This window comes from Acomys minous (assembly GCF_964271855.1).
Source record: "Acomys minous genome assembly, chromosome: 6".
Lineage (NCBI taxonomy): Eukaryota > Metazoa > Chordata > Mammalia > Rodentia > Muridae > Acomys > Acomys minous.
This window is the reverse complement of record NC_140487.1, coordinates 41816344-41831635: the sequence shown is the minus strand read 5'-3', so window position 1 is coordinate 41831635 and position 15292 is coordinate 41816344. Positions and strand designations below refer to the sequence as shown.

Sequence of the window (15292 nt, the reverse complement as noted above, 5' to 3'; positions counted from 1 at the left end):
CATTGTTCGTTGCTAGGGTTGCTGCTAATGGAAGCACCAGGACCATCACTGTGTCCTTCTTATGAAGACTTTGACCTTGAGGGCACCAGGCCTTGAAGGCTCTGCCCGTGATGAGTTCTCTGGGGAGGAAGGATGCCATCCTAGAGTACGGTGGGCGGGAGGATGGTGGTGACAGACATTTGAGAGAGTGTCAGAGGGATTGGTGGGACTTGGCATTTGGTAGTTTTGTTTTGGTGAAAGAGGGTCAAAATTCACTGACTATAATGGAAGTTAGAGTCATATGCTTTCTACTTAAATAATTATTTTGTGTGCTCTGTGTGTAGTGGAGGCAGGGTGGTGTACATGTGCCACAGCGTACAGTGGAAATCACAGAATCACAGGGCAGCTCCTTCAACCGTGTGGGTTCTGGGAATAAGGACTTTCTTGTCGTCATGCTTGATGGCAACTGCCCTCTCCCACTGAGCCATTTTGCCAGCAGCCCTTACCCCCTTTAAGGAAGCAATTACTAATACCACTGCTACCATTTCATTATTATGCCTTTAAAATCTGAGCAGGGTTGTTGCAATTATGTGTGCGTGCCTTAGTCCCTAGTTATGCCATTGTTGACTGGAGGTGGGATTCATATGTCCCTGTGGAGCTCTCTACACCTGTAGAGTGTGTGTGTGCTGCAGCCAGCCCTGGGGCCTCGGGCCTGTTACTGTCTACAGAACTTGTTCTGACACGGGTTTGTGTGATGTTGGTTGCTGAGGCGCCCATTGGTGGTGCTTATGCATTGCTTTTCCTATCATTAAGTGCAGCTGAGGAAGGCTATATATAGCAAGTTTTGTCTTGGGACTGGTCTGGTGTGTCACCTTACTGACATATGACTCCCTTTCTGGTGTGTTTGGGGCTTCAGAAGCTGTACATCCTGGGTGGGGAAGTTGCTGAGTCCACGAAGAAGTGCACCCACCTCATTGCCAGCAAGGTGACACGTACGGTAAAATTCCTGACGGCCATCTCTGTGGTAAAGCACATCGTGACCCCGGACTGGCTGGAGGAGTGCTTCAAGCGCCAAGTGTTCATCGGTGCGTGCTGGGCTGGGCTGGGCGCTCCTTTTCGGCGGCCAAGTTGCAGCTTTTTATTAGACTTGTCCCAGTCTATGTCTAGTTTATTCTTTAACAAACACTTGATATTTATTCATTTAAACTCATACACTTATTTCCTGTCACAGGGATTCCTTTGCTGACATCTTTGTATTCTACTATAAGACACAAAGGTTTAGTCTTTGAATGGCATCAAGGGAAAAGACAAGCTGTTCTTAGTACATTCGATTCAGAAATTCACCTATGATACTCATTTCCGGTGCACCATAAAGTCTTAGTAGACAAGAGCACCTCACTGCTGATAGGAAGAGCGGCCACGTTCTTTCATTGGGCCATTGATGAGCAGCCTGTGGAAGCTCTATACACAGCACTGGCCTTCCTATTAGTGCTTAGACTGAGGGCTAGCTCGGTGGTACAACACTTGTCTAGAGGTAGGAAGCCCACCTGACTGGTAGTCTGCCTGTTTTGAAGGGAAGTGAGAGAAACAGAAAGTGAGACATAAATATCTGCTTAGTCAGGTTACTGTTGCTGTGATGAGACACCATGACCAAAAGTAACTAGGGGAGGAAGGGTTAGTTTGTGTGCACTTCCATGTCACTGCTCATCAGCCAAGGAAGTCAGGACAGGAACTCCTGCAGGGCTGGCTCGTGGAGGCAGGAGCTGATGCAGAGGCCATGGAGGGTGCTCCACATGCCTTGCTCAGCCTGCTTTCTTACAGAACCCAGGACCTGGGGATGTCACCACCCTCCCCATCAAATGCTAATAAAGAAAATGCCCCTCAGGCTTGCATACAGCCTGATCTTATGGAGATAATTTCCCAAATGAGGTTCCTTCCTCTCAGATGACTCTAGCATGTCTGAAGTTGACATAAAAACGGCCAAGACAATACCCAAGTCACAGGATCAGTGTAGCTGTGGGTAGTATGTTCTGCCTGCATGTGGACCTGGCTCTACGCAGGGCTGCATCTTTCAGAGCATGCACTGTTGTGTTTTCCAGATGAGCAGAACTACATCCTGCGAGATGCTGAGGCAGAAGTGCTCTTCTCTTTCAGTCTGGAAGAGTCCTTAAAGCGAGCCCACGTGTCTCCCCTCTTTAAGGTATGCTGGGAAGGAAAGCTCCCGTAGAGCCAAGTAAACATGACAATGGCCCAGGTGATGGATGGATCACCAGTTGTCCTTTCCACTTCATGGCCGCTCCTTCTGCAAGGGAGTGAGTGTAGCACATCTTAAGTGACAGTGACTGTCTCCTGTGTTGAGCAGACTGGGCTGGCATTTGCTATATAGACCAGGCTGGCCTCCAACTTACTGAGACCCTCTTGCCTCTCTCTGTCTCCTGAGTCTGGAATTAATGTCACATGCCACACACTCTTCACTCCGAGGAAAGAATTGTTACAATAACCTACTGAGTAGATCTGTCAAAGATAAGTAACCCAAGAGTGTTTTGATGAATAAGGGAACTGGTTAAGAGACATTTTAGGTTTGTTTGTTTGGTTTGGTTTGGTTGTTTGGTTGACCAAGTTGGTCCTCAAATCGTGATCCTCCTGCCTCTGCCTCCTTCAGCAAATCCTACTAGTGTGCGCCACCACAACTGGCTTGTTTTGTTTTGTGGCTTTTAACAAATCTTAGCAGGCTCCTGCTTGTGTTGTTCTCAGTAAATGTGCATTCCCCTAGAGAAGGTACTTGGAAAAATACTGATTGAATGCTAGATGAAAATATAGGCATTGCCGGGTGTGGTGGTGCATGCCTCTAATCCCAGCACTCTGGAGGTAGAAGCAGGCAGATTGCTGTGAGTTCGAGGACAGCCAAGGCTACAAAGAGAAACCTTGTCTGAAAAGAAAGAAGGAAAGAAAGAAAATGTAGGCGTCTGTCTTTTAAACATTTGCTAGATAAGAGACTTGGGACAGTTCAGAAATACTCATTTTTGTATCAGAACTAAGTAGTCAATAAAAATCATCTGGTCTTTGAACTTTTTAGGAGTGATTTGGAAGCCAATAATTTTTATAAAAATCTATTTATTTATAATGTATACAGTGCTCTGCATGTACGTCACCAGAACACCAGATCTCATTATAGATGGTTGTGAGCCACCATGTGGTTGCTGGGAATTGAACTCAGGACCTTTGGAAGAGCAGACAGTGCTCTTAACCGCTGAGCTATCTCTCCAGCCCAGAAGCCAAGTAATGTTTCCTTCAGGGGCCTGAGTTTTTCTAAGTGTTTATCTCTGTGCATAATAATTTTAGGAAAGCATCAGCATCAATATGGTTTCCTATTCTGTCTATACCTGCAGAATTGGAGCTGCTATTCCCCTGCTGGGCAGACAGCTATAGCCAGATGCCAGATGCCTTGGAATTTACACCAACTGGCAAACATGTGCCATCCTGCTTTGGCATTCTCTGTGCTCTGGTTCTTGTAGGTGGCAGCTGTAGTGATGCATTGTGATTTAAAAAAATTTTTTTTACATTCTCTTAGAATGTAACTTTTATTGGACCTTGCAGTGGAGCTTAGGGTTGCTTGAGATTTAAGACTGCTGTCCTACTGTGTACCAAGCCTGTTTGTTTAAGAGAGCAATGCACCAGTCAACCTTAGTGGCCTTGGGTTTCCCGTGTAATCGCCTCTTACAGCCTAAACTAATGCATAGCTGTACTTAAGTATGTACTCTCTCACGCCCCTGACCTAAGAGTAATGCATGTGTGCTTGAATGTGTGTTCTGGTCATCTTTGTGGAAACAGCAGGGGTGTGTGTGAAAGCTGTCTTATAAACAGATAGCCACCATCAATGTTGGCCATACTGTTCTAGGACTGTCTGTTGTCTGGGTCATGGGGCGTTAATTGGAGCCTGTGGCTCAGTCCTTGTAAACTTAGTTAAAGGTTCCTGTGAAGAATCGCTCACTCTTCCCTGTGATCATTTCTGTGCTGTTCAGGAAAGGGCAGAGGGCCAGGACAAGGACAGAGTCACAAGAAGCCTACAGAATAGAGGGGAGGATGGAAGATACAAGGAGATAAGGAAAGAATTCAAATTCTGGATTTGTTTTTGGTTAAATGACATCAAAGGAAGTGTTTTGATTTTCGTACTTAATACGACACCAATGCAGTGTCTTGAGTTTATTGTTAATGTGTTCAGATAGATCTCAGGCAGCTATCCGTGGTTACTTTTACTGACTGTAGGCCTCATTCCATGAGGGAAGTCTTCCGCTAACTCCCTCTGTGTGTCTGGGTAGATAACAAGGTGGCAGGGAACATAACTTACATAGTTCTAGAAAATTAGATAATCTGTCTAAAATCTCAGTACAGCCAGGTGTGATGACACATGCCTTTAAATCCCAGCACTTTGGAGACAGAATCAGTCGGATCTCTGAGTTCAAGACCAGCCTAATCTACATAGAAAGTTCAGGACAGCCAGGGCTACATAGAGACCCTGCCTTTTTGTAGTAATCACAAAAAACAAGACACAAAAATCTCCATCCAATTTATGAAAAGGTACACACAATTAATTATAAAACATTTAAAAAGCATGTTTCTGTTTCCTTCTAGACAAAGTATTTCTACATCACCCCTGGCATCTGCCCGAGCCTTGCAACGATGAAGGCGATTGTAGAGTGCGCAGGGGGGAAGGTGTTAGCCAAGCAGCCGTCCTTCCGGAAGCTCATGGAGCACAAGCAGAACAAGGTGAGAGCAGAGCCCCCAGAAGCCAGTGCTGTCGCGGGTGGTGCGTCTCCCTCCCTCACGAGCTTTCCCTCCTCCCCAGAGTCTGTCAGAGATCATTCTCATATCCTGTGAGAACGACCTGCACCTATGTCGAGAGTACTTCGCCAGAGGAATAGGTATGTCCCTGTGCCTCTGACTGGCCAGCGAGTGCTCACAGCGGCCTTGTCCTAACGGTTTTGTTTCTATTCCGTTCAGATGTTCATAATGCGGAGTTTGTTCTGACGGGAGTCCTCACACAGACACTGGACTATGAATCATATCCTTTAGGAAGGCGCGCAGTGTGGGCAGGCGGGGGGAGGTGCATTGCAAGTTGAAAGGGGACCCCAGTGGTTCTTGCTGCCAGACTTTACCCTCGCTGTTACAGGCTGTGCAGTCAGCAGCCCTTCTGAGAGTTCTGTCGCCAGGTGACAACTAAGGGCCTGACTACTGTCTTACGTAGGTGTACAAAGATTTGACAGTTAGACCCCAAAGAAAATGACTGGAGTCCATGCCTGAGGCTGTGTTCTACACTCCAGCCGTGAGGTGGGAAGTGACACAGCTCAGTACAGCGTGGTAGTAAGTTGCAGATGTGGCTGGGTAAAAATGTCTGAACAGCTAAAGGCTTTTCAGGTGCTCGGGAGAGAAGTAAAGACAGATTACAGTCCATATCACAAAATCTCAGGTATTAGTTTTAGGACACAGATTTTTGAGGGGAGGTCTCACTCTGTATTAGATGCTGCCCTGGCACCATGTGGCCCAGGCTGCCTTCAGAGTGATCCCCCTCCTGCTTTCACCTTGAGTGCTGGGATTGCAGGCCTGAGCCATTATGCCCAGCTGAGGTGGTTACTTTACTGTGTGAACAGTCCCCAGGTCAGAGCCATGTCCTCCTGGCCCTTCATCTATGTGGTATCACCCAGCTGAGTGCATCTAGTTCCTCTTAGCCTTGGAGAGCTCAGTAAAATGAGAGCTAGAAGACCCAGCTGGGTGGCACTGGGGACCCGAGTGCCTGTCAGGGACCCTCCTCTGGGCAGACTGAGCTGGGGGGATGACAGGAGGCAGGTGTGCTGCAGCATCTGGTCTTATGCAGCACCTCCTCTTGTTACACCTGAGAACATCTGTCCCACCATTTTTCCAATGGAAGAGTTGCTTTTCAGGTCACATTGGTCGTCTGTGGGCCTGTTTAGTGGCTCTCAACCTGTGTGTCTCTACTCCTTTTTGGAGGTTGAATGACCCTTTCACAAGGGTTGCGTATCAGATGTCCTGCATATCAGAAGTTCACATTACAATTCATAACAGCACAATTACAGTTATGAAATAGCAAAGAAGATAATTTTATGGTTGAGAGTCACCAAAATGTGAGATATTAAAGGGTTGCAGCATTAGGAAGGTTGAGAACCACTGCTGCTGGCCTAAAAGTGGCCCACATAAGATGTTAAGGCTGACAGCCCGCTTAATACATGCTTTTGTGTTTGGTTAGGGGACTGGAAGCCATTAGGAGTGTGCATTGGATTGGGCTTTAGCTCTGACCATATGCTGGAGTCACCTAAGCAGCATGACCCTCCACCAGTCACCCAAGTGTCAGGTAGAGAGCATGTGTCATGGGTGCAGGAGTTTCATAGGCTCTGGCTGTACAGTGTGCAACAAGACTGGATATGTTGAGTGAAGGAGAAGGTCACTAGAACTCCTTCTCTCATAGGGGCTCTGGCTCAATTAACCCTTGGGTGTGAAGACCATTTTCCTCAACAAGGCCACATATAAGTTTAACTGACAGCCTTGTGCCTGCCGCACAACTGGAGCCTGGAGCACAAGGGTAGCTGCTGGCAGCCTGCACACCAGGACTCCCTCCCTGCAGAGGGCTTGTTTTCCAGCTCTGCCTTAGGGAGAGACCTCTACTAGGAAGACATGTAATACTGACTGCATCGTGTTAAGATGTGTGACCTTATTCTAGGAAACATAAATTATGTTTTGTATTATATGCCTAAGAGCCCACATTAAATCTGATTAATTTAGCAGGTTTTTATGTGTTTTCAGAAAGCTGTATGAAATTTCATCTACAAATAAATGATGTAAATAAAGACTTTGCTGTCTAAATTATGGATGTTAAAGATTTGAGATGTTTTTGTACTTTGAGTATTTTTATTTCTTACACCCTTTTCTTTTATATTGACAACTTGCTCACCTTTAAATAAATGAACTTTTGAACTTAGAATTGAGTGATTATTTATGATTTCATATTCTTCGCATAACTTAAATGACTTTCCTCAGACTGGATGGCATTTTAAGAAATTTCATGGCAGAGTAGTTTTGAAGTAACTTTTCTCATGAAGAAATAAGTTTGGGTGGTATTTCATAAGCAGCTACCATTCACTGGTGTGGTAAGGGGGCTCCAGGCACTGTTATGAGCCTGTTCTCAGTCTAGGCGGATCCTGCCCTGCTGTACTGAGATTGCATTCCAAAGGGGCCGGCCAGTGCTGTGTTAGGCTGTCAGGATACAGTGTTGTGTTGTTTTACAGAAAGTACCAGTGTCCACCTACTTGTTTCCTGGCTAGGCCTGCATGATCTTTGGTGACCTGATGTGGGAAGCCATGCTAACTTCTGCCACGGCAGAAATCCCATGCTTAGACTGCATGCTGTGACGACCTTCCAGCTGCTGAGCTCGGCCAAAGGAGGTCTTTGTGTTGCAGGCCATCCTCGGACTATTTACCTTTGAAGGAAGTAGGGAAGTCCCTACTGAGAAACACACAGAGGGTTAAGGAAATCCTTTCAGAGAGCTACTCAGTAATAGGAAGTTCTTACAGGGAGCTATTCTGGCTATTGTGTTCTTGCCTTGGGGTCTAGGCAGAGAGGGATCAGAATAGATCCTATTGACCTTACTATATAAAGTCTTACTTGTCCGCATTAAAGGGAGTCTTGATCAGAAATTTCCAGACCTGACTCGTTACTTCCCGTGTGTCTGTACCCTACTTTCGATTCCCAGTCTCAATTTCAGTTGAACCCTGGTTCGAGTAGTCCCTCGGGCCAGGACACATCATGATATCTTTATAATTTGGACTGGTTTGTATAGTTGTTACACTCTGTTGAGCTATCTGCAACATTGCTAGTGGCAGTCCTGGTCAGAGTGCTGCACAGGCAGGGACTGTCTGTTCTGAAGCATGTGTCTGTCTAAGCAACCCAAAAAGCTCATGCACAGCTGGCCTGTGTCTGGTGGAGTTTGTTGTCACTATGAAATAACTCAAAGTGTGAAAATCTAGGTAAGCTGTGTATATGGGGACAGTCTGATTTGGCAGTACACCACATGCCATCTTGTGTCTTAAACCCTGGAAGTAGGTTCAACAGCTTTCTCTGTTGACTGTCACACATCTGTCACTTGTGTAGGATGCAGGATATTTATTTAAATAACACAAGCAGGTCTGGCTTGATTAACCTTTCAATTAGCATCTCTCCTTTGGAAGCTGCCAAGAAACAATTCCAGGAGCTGTGCAGAGCCAACTGGCTTACACAGCTGGTGAGCCTGGGCTTGCCTAGGAAGGGTAACAAGATGACAAATAAATGGCTTGTGAAGTAGATCAGAAAGGTGGTGTTTCATATGGAACGGAAGTCTTATACTGATTCCTGTGTCTGAGTAAGTGTTTAGAGCATGAGCCATATACAGATTTAAGAAAGAAAATTCTTAATTGTAATATTTTGTTTTATAATGTAGCCAGTATGTTTGGTTATGTACCATCAGTATTTTTTAAAATTCAGCTGCACATGGTACGCATCTGTAGTGCCAGCACGGGAGACTGAGATACAGATCACATGTTCAAGGCCAGTCTGTTTCTGCATAGCAGAACCTGCCCAGGGCTACATGGTGAGATCCTGTCTCAAAAAATGAATAGGAATTTTATCTTTTGCCCACACTGTTTTAAATAAAGATCCGTGTTTTCTGGTAATTGAGTGTGCCCATTTTAATTAACTTCTGTAACAGCAAAGTTTCCGTTTCTTACCCCAGGCTCCTTTTGGTGTTCACTAATGTCATCATGAGTAGACTGCATTGCTTCTAGGCCTGCCATCCAGCATATAATGTACTGAGTGCCAGTGCTCAGGGTACATGTGTCCCAACTAGTACAGGCTGGCTTCACTGTGTCCTAAAGTTAATACTTCCCGTCTATGTGGCGGGTAGGGTTGTGGTGTGTCAAGCTTGGTTTGGGAGGCAAGTACCTTGGCTCTAGGAGTCAGGAAGCATTATCACACACCAACAGCAGGTATTTGACACTTTAGGAAAGTGCATAAATTGAGTAGTGACGTTCCTAGTAGAAGCTGCATGTCTTGCTTCCCTTGAATATTTTGACTGGAAATTGGTACCCAATTCATTTAGATGCTAATTCATCCCAAGCTCCTTCTGTCTGAGTGCAGCTCCACTCCCCGAAGCGCTTACATAGGAGCTGTGTTGAGTGAAAAAACTTAAGTATGAAAGTTCTGATGCTGGAAACCTAAAGTGAGGCTCTTCCCACAGTTTCTGCCCTTGATCCCTGTCCCCCAGGCTTTCAGACCCCTCCTCATGCTTCACAATGGCTGCTGTGTCACTGGTACCAAAGGCCCAGGCAGCTTCATTTTTTTTTTTTAAGCAGTAACTCTGACTTTTTTAAAAAAGATTTTATTTTATTATTTATACAGTACTCTGCCCCCATGTGTACCTGCAAGCCAAAAGAGGGTACCAGATCTCATTATAGATGATTGTGAGCCACCATATGGTTGCTGGGAATTGAACTCTGGACCTTTGGGAGAACTGACAGTGCTCTTAACCTCTGAGCCCTCTCTCCAGCCCCTGTGAAATTTTAATTTATATATAGCCCTGGGTGTCTTGGACTCACTTTGTAGACCAGTCTGGCCTGATCTGCCTGCCTCTGTCTCCCTAGTGCTGGACTAAAGGCATGCGACACCATGCCCAGCTCAAAGTTGACTCTGGTTTTCTTCAAAAATCCTTATTTACTCTGAGTGAGAGCAAGCAGATGTGCCAGAGATCATATAACTATTGGGACAACTTGTGAACACTGTGCCTGAGTTGGTGCTTTCCTTACGCCATGTCAGTCCCAGAGATTGAGCTCAGGTTGTCAAGCCTGGGCAACTTTCTCTATCCTGAGCCTTCTTTCAGCCCTTTCTCTTTGTTCCATTGAGATTGTTTTATTTTGCTTAAATATTTTAAATTTAATTTACTGTTTTATTTACCTCACGTATCCCCAGCTGGCCTCAAACCTGCTATGCAGCAGAAGATGGCTTTGATGCTGGTCCTCCCGACCTCCACCTCCTGGTGCTGGGATTGCCAGCCCTATGCGGTCCCAGGGATTAAACCCAGGACTCCATGCACGACCAGGGAGCACCCCTCCAGCAGTCACATCCCCAGCTCTCCTTTTTGTTTGCTACCTGGCCTTGTTCATACTGCAGACCTGTTCACCTATCCACCCCCCCACCCCCGTCATCCCTAGGCTTACTGCTTCCTCCTCAGCAGTTAGAGCAGGAATCCTATCCTGCGTGCCACAGTGTCCCCTCCAGTTAGCTGATTAGCAATCTCCTTGAAATAAGATTCTGCCTGTCGGGGCAGGAGAGATGGCTCAGTGGTTAAGAGCACTGTCCGTTCTTCCAAAGGACCCGGGTTCAATTCCCAGCACCCACATGAAAGCTCATAACTGTCTGTAATTCAAGTTCCAAGGGATCTGACACCCTCATACCAATGTTCATGAAATTTAAAAAAAAAAAAAAAAGATTCTGCTTGTCTAGTGCTGCCAGAAAGAAAACTCAAGTTCTGTCCTGAGTCTAACACACCCCTCCACCTTCCCGACCATCAAGTCTTCTGCCTGATCCTAAATCAAAATGCCCATTTCCTGTGCAACAGGCTCTTCTGAAGGCTGAGTCCTGTGAAGCTTCCCCTAAACTTTGTAAGCACCGTTTCCCCCCACATTGTGTTTTCTGTGCCCTTTTCGGAGGCTGTAATGGGCCCTGGGAGGCATGGGGTTGGCTGTTGCGATCCAGTTTTCTCCTCTGCTTTGGTAAAGCCTCAGAGATAGCTTAGATCTTCCGTAGGAGGCAGATTGGTTCCATGGTTCCATGAACCGATGGGTATCAGTGGCATGTGGACTGGTAGGCATAGTGAAGGCTGAGTCCTGGAAGTGGGGAATTTAACCTGGGTTACTCAGGTGGTCCAGTCATATCCCATGAGCCCTGAGAGAGAAGAGAGGGTTCAGCCTGTGTTAGGGTCTGGATGGTGAACCGCAAGCAATGAATTTTCTGCCACAGCTGCCGAGGCAGCCGGCTGGATCAGGAGGATTTTCATCCTACAAGTTTGAGGAATGATGACAGGGTAAGCAGATGACGGTTGGCCCCTGGCATCTCTGAAGACTGTGGACCTCTGCTTTTTGTTTTTGTGTTTGTTTTTGTTTCTCATTCATTTGAGACAGGAACTCAACTATATAGCTCAGATTGACCTCAAATACTGCCCAAGTGCTGGGGTTGAAGGCACTCACTACCACGCTGAGTGATGACCTCTTGGTTTCTGTCCAGAAAGACCCAAGTTCTGATTACAGAACTGTAAGGGAATGGGGTTTGGTTTTGGTTTGGTGTTTTCTAGCCACTGCCTTTGCTATTAACAGTTCCCAGCAGTGATGGAAAGGCGTGTCCCAAATCCCACTAGAATGCTTTGGAGGCATTTGCTCAAAACACTTTGAACTGATTTTGGAGGGAATGAAATCAAAACCATTCCAGAAGGATTAACTTGGGTCCAGACAACAGTGAAATGTGACTCACCAGAGCCCCCTGGAGTCCCCTTGGCAAGAAGGAGCAACAGTAAGGAGGAGGCTACACATAGGTGTGGCCTGAAAGCAGCCAGGCTCCACACCTGCCCACCCACCCTTTCTGGAGCTTGAAGCCTTATCTCCTGGTGAGCACATGCCATGCAGGCCTGCAGCTATCTACCAAGCCTTTCCGGGGCAAAGCCTGGTGACTGCAATCTGGTGGCCCGGACTTCTCGTCTCTGTGCCGAGGAGTCCTCGCCCAGCTGCTCAGAATAGGACGGATATTCAGCAGAGAGGGGTTGTCAGCGTAGCAATTAGGTAAAGAGGTTGTGTGGGGCCTAGTTTAGCTGAGCCTATCCTTCTGATTTTCCTTCTCCTACAGCACCTCCCCACCTTCCAGCTATGTAGCCGTAGCTGGCTTTAAACCCACGACCCTCCTGTTTTTGTCTCCTGAGTGCTGCCACACCCAGCTCTAACTGAGGTCCTGAGAAGAGAAGGCAACACATGGAGAGCCAGCTGTGTGAGAGTACAGGGGGACAACAGATACTGCAAGCCAGGAAGTGAGGTCACAGGAGGAGGCAGCCCAACCCACACCATCATCTTAGACTTCAGTCTCCAGCACTGAGAACCCATACATACCGTGCTTTGCTGTGACAGACAGGAGACTAGGCAGACATGGCCGCCTTCCCTTCCCTGGCTACTTCCAGAACCCGCTCTCCCTGTGTCCCTGTGAGGCCTTGGCTGCTTCAGTTTCCTGCCACATCTTCAACCTGGAGCAGGTAATGGCCAGACAGATCTCCAGTACAGATGAGCCAGTACAGGTTCTCAGACTCTGACGTATCAGAGCACCCTAGTGACTGGAGATGGATATATCAAGGGTCACTGGCCTCAGGCTGCACCCCAGTTTCCAAGACCTGTGCCCATACCTAATCAGAGGCGCTGCCTTTGAGGGCACTCCCTGGACATCAGTTCCTATCCTGTAAAGCTTGATTGAGACCCATCTCTTATTCCCAAGGAGCCTCAGTTCCTGATCCTAGCATTAGCAAAGAAAGTATCTTCTAGTGTGTGTATGTGAGTGTGGGATGCAGTCTCAGAGTACTTCTGCACAGCACTGCCACAGGGGGCTTCTGGAGGAAACTAGATGTCCTTGCCGTGGGACCATTTCTGCCTGCTCCTAACACACCTGTGAGACCCAGGCCAGAGTATGGCCTCTGTTGCCACCTGCTGGCCAATTTCAGATGACAGGTTGAACAACTTCGCCACTCCTTCCCAGCACTTTACCAGTATTCATGCTGGACAGCTCCAGGGACTAGCATCAGACAAGATCCTGGAATGCTGGCTGCCTGCTGTCAGCATTCACAGACACTCAGAGTTTTGCCCACTGCCTATGTAGGCCAACCTGCTCCTGTCTAGCTGATATCCAGGCCCTCAGAGGCTACTATGCCATGGCTTGCGGGGACAGGGTGGGGGGATCCATACCTTGCAGGGGATGGAGCAGAGTGGGATTCACAGCCCATCTATCTGATGACCCCCTGTGATGGGCAGTATCCTCCTAGGTCACTATGAATGGGACCCAGTCATGTGTCCTTGCCTTTTTCTGGTCAAAGACAGACCCATTCCACCCAGGGCCCGAGGCAGAGTCCATTTGAAACGGGAACCTCCCTGATGAGGTGTCCAAAATGACAGGGTAGTGTTGGTTCTCTCTTCCCAACTCCAGGGCCCTGCAGCCACTGTCTTAATTTGGGTTACTAAGGGAGACTCTGCAGATGTCCCGGCAAAAGCAAGTTGGGAAGGAAAGGGTTTATTTGGCTTACATTTTCCACGCCCATAGTCCATTACTGAAAGAGGTCAGAGCAGGAATTTAAACAGGGAATGATCCTGGAGGCAGAAGCTGATGTGCAGACCATGGAGGAGTGCTGCTTAATGATGCAGTCCTCATGGCTTGCTCAGCCTGCTTTCTCACAGAATCGGGGACCACCAGCCCAGGGCTGGCCCCATCCACAATGGACTGGACCTGCCTACGTAAATTACTAATTAAGAAAATACTCCATAGGCTTGCACACAGCCCTATCTTATGGACACATTTTTCTCAATTGAGGTTGCCTCCTCTCAGATGACGCTAGCCTGGGTCAAGTTGACATACAGTGCTATGACATATATAACACAGGCAGTGTGAGCCCCCGTGCATGTCTAAGCTGCAGGCCTTGAGTATTTTACACCAAGACGCATCGCAGAGGAAGCAAAGTCAGCAGAGATCTCCACATGGATTGTACCCTCAAACCCTAGCCCTGAGTGTCTTCTGTATTGGCCTTGCCTGGCCTTCATCCACCTGGTAGCCTCTTGGGCCCTTTGTCAGGTTTCAGTGGTATGAACCTATGAGGCCTCATAACCCTCCTCTTTCCTCTTCACATGAAGCTCTGCTGTGCTGCCAAGAGGCCCTTCACAAGGAGCGAAACAGCAGGGAGTCTGCGTCCAGTCAGCACCTCTGATTGGCTTGGTGGCCCGAGTGTACATCCTGTGCTCAGTGTCCCTCCAGCCAGCCCCAGCTTCTCAGCCTCTGCTGTGCAGGTTGAGGTCCCAGGCCCAAGCCTAACCAGCAGCTTAAAATTATTTTTTTTAAAGATTTGTTTTATTTTATGTGTTTGAGTGTTTTACCTTGATGTATGTATGTGCACCTTGGGTGTACTCTCAGAGGTCATAAGAGGGTGTTGGATGGTTGTGAACCACTGTCTTAGTATTCTACTGCTATAGAAAGACACCATGACCATGCTAACTATTACAAAGGAAAGCACTTAATTGGGGCTGGCTTAGAGTTTTAGTGGGTAGTCCATTATCATTTTGGTGGGAGACAGACAGGCAGGGCTCTGGAGCAGTAGCTGTTGGAAGCAGCAGGAAAAGGGAGAGAAGGGGAGGGGAAAGGAGGGAGGGAGGGAGGGAGGGAAGGAAGGAAGGAGGCCTAGTTTGGGCTTTTGACACCCACCTCCTCCCAAACAGTTTATCAGCTGGGGACTAAGCATGCAAATATATACAAAAATATGCACCTACGGGTGCCATCTTCATTCAAACCATAAAGAGTAGCAAGTCGGGGTGGGAACTGAAGTCCTATTCTCTGCTCCTAATGGCTGAACCCTTAGCTTTTAGTTACCATCTGCCAAAGAGGAACGTGGCTAAAGGTCCCATCTTTCCATGGGCCTCTAGCAGGATTATATAGCTCTTCCCTGCTGCTGGACCCAGCTCCAGGCTTCCCAGGTCACCATGAATATGCACCCCAGTCCAGGACAGCCTTCAGCTGGTCTGTACAAAGGGCTGGGTCTCTAGGGCCTTGGTATGGTCAAGGAAGAAGGGTGGAAAATAGGCTGGAAAACAGCCTGTGGAGGGAGCTGGGCAGAATGAGGTAAGTGGCTTCCTGGCTACTACAGTGGCCCCATGGGTCCAGACATGAGGGCTCTGCAGCAGGAGCAGTGCTGTGCAGGAGAGCTGGATCTGGCCTGGGCCTTGGTCCAGGAGACCTCCAGAGGGCAGTGGCGGCTCTGCCCTCCGACTCTGGAATGATGGGAAACATCTCCAGATGCTTCTCCAGCCCCCAGCTCCCCATGTCAAGCCCTCTACTTTCCAAGGCTCCATGTTACCCTGGACACCACCAAGATGGACAGCTTGATCAGATTTCATCATAAAGGTATGACTGAGACCCAGGGGTGGGGAGGCCAGCTTTGTCACCACTGACAGGTCACTTAAAGGCCCTACTGTGACACTGGGCTCTG

General features: G+C 47.7%; 1 protein-coding gene across 3 annotated transcripts in view; it reads left to right on the top strand.

Annotated features, from left to right (window-relative positions):
- PAXIP1 (PAX interacting protein 1) overlaps positions 1–6860 on the top strand; it is a 47728-nt gene extending 40868 nt beyond the window's left edge. For all 3 annotated transcript variants that reach the window (XM_084784407.1, XM_084784409.1, XM_084784408.1), the window contains 5 exons: positions 896–1064; positions 2079–2179; positions 4612–4746; positions 4826–4901; positions 4981–6860. In XM_084784407.1, coding sequence (XP_084640533.1) covers positions 896–1064; positions 2079–2179; positions 4612–4746; positions 4826–4901; positions 4981–5099 — 600 coding nt within the window. In that variant the 3' untranslated portion in view covers positions 5100–6860. The remainder of the gene's footprint in view (positions 1–895; positions 1065–2078; positions 2180–4611; positions 4747–4825; positions 4902–4980) is intronic.
- Positions 6861–15292: the final 8432 nt, after the last annotated feature.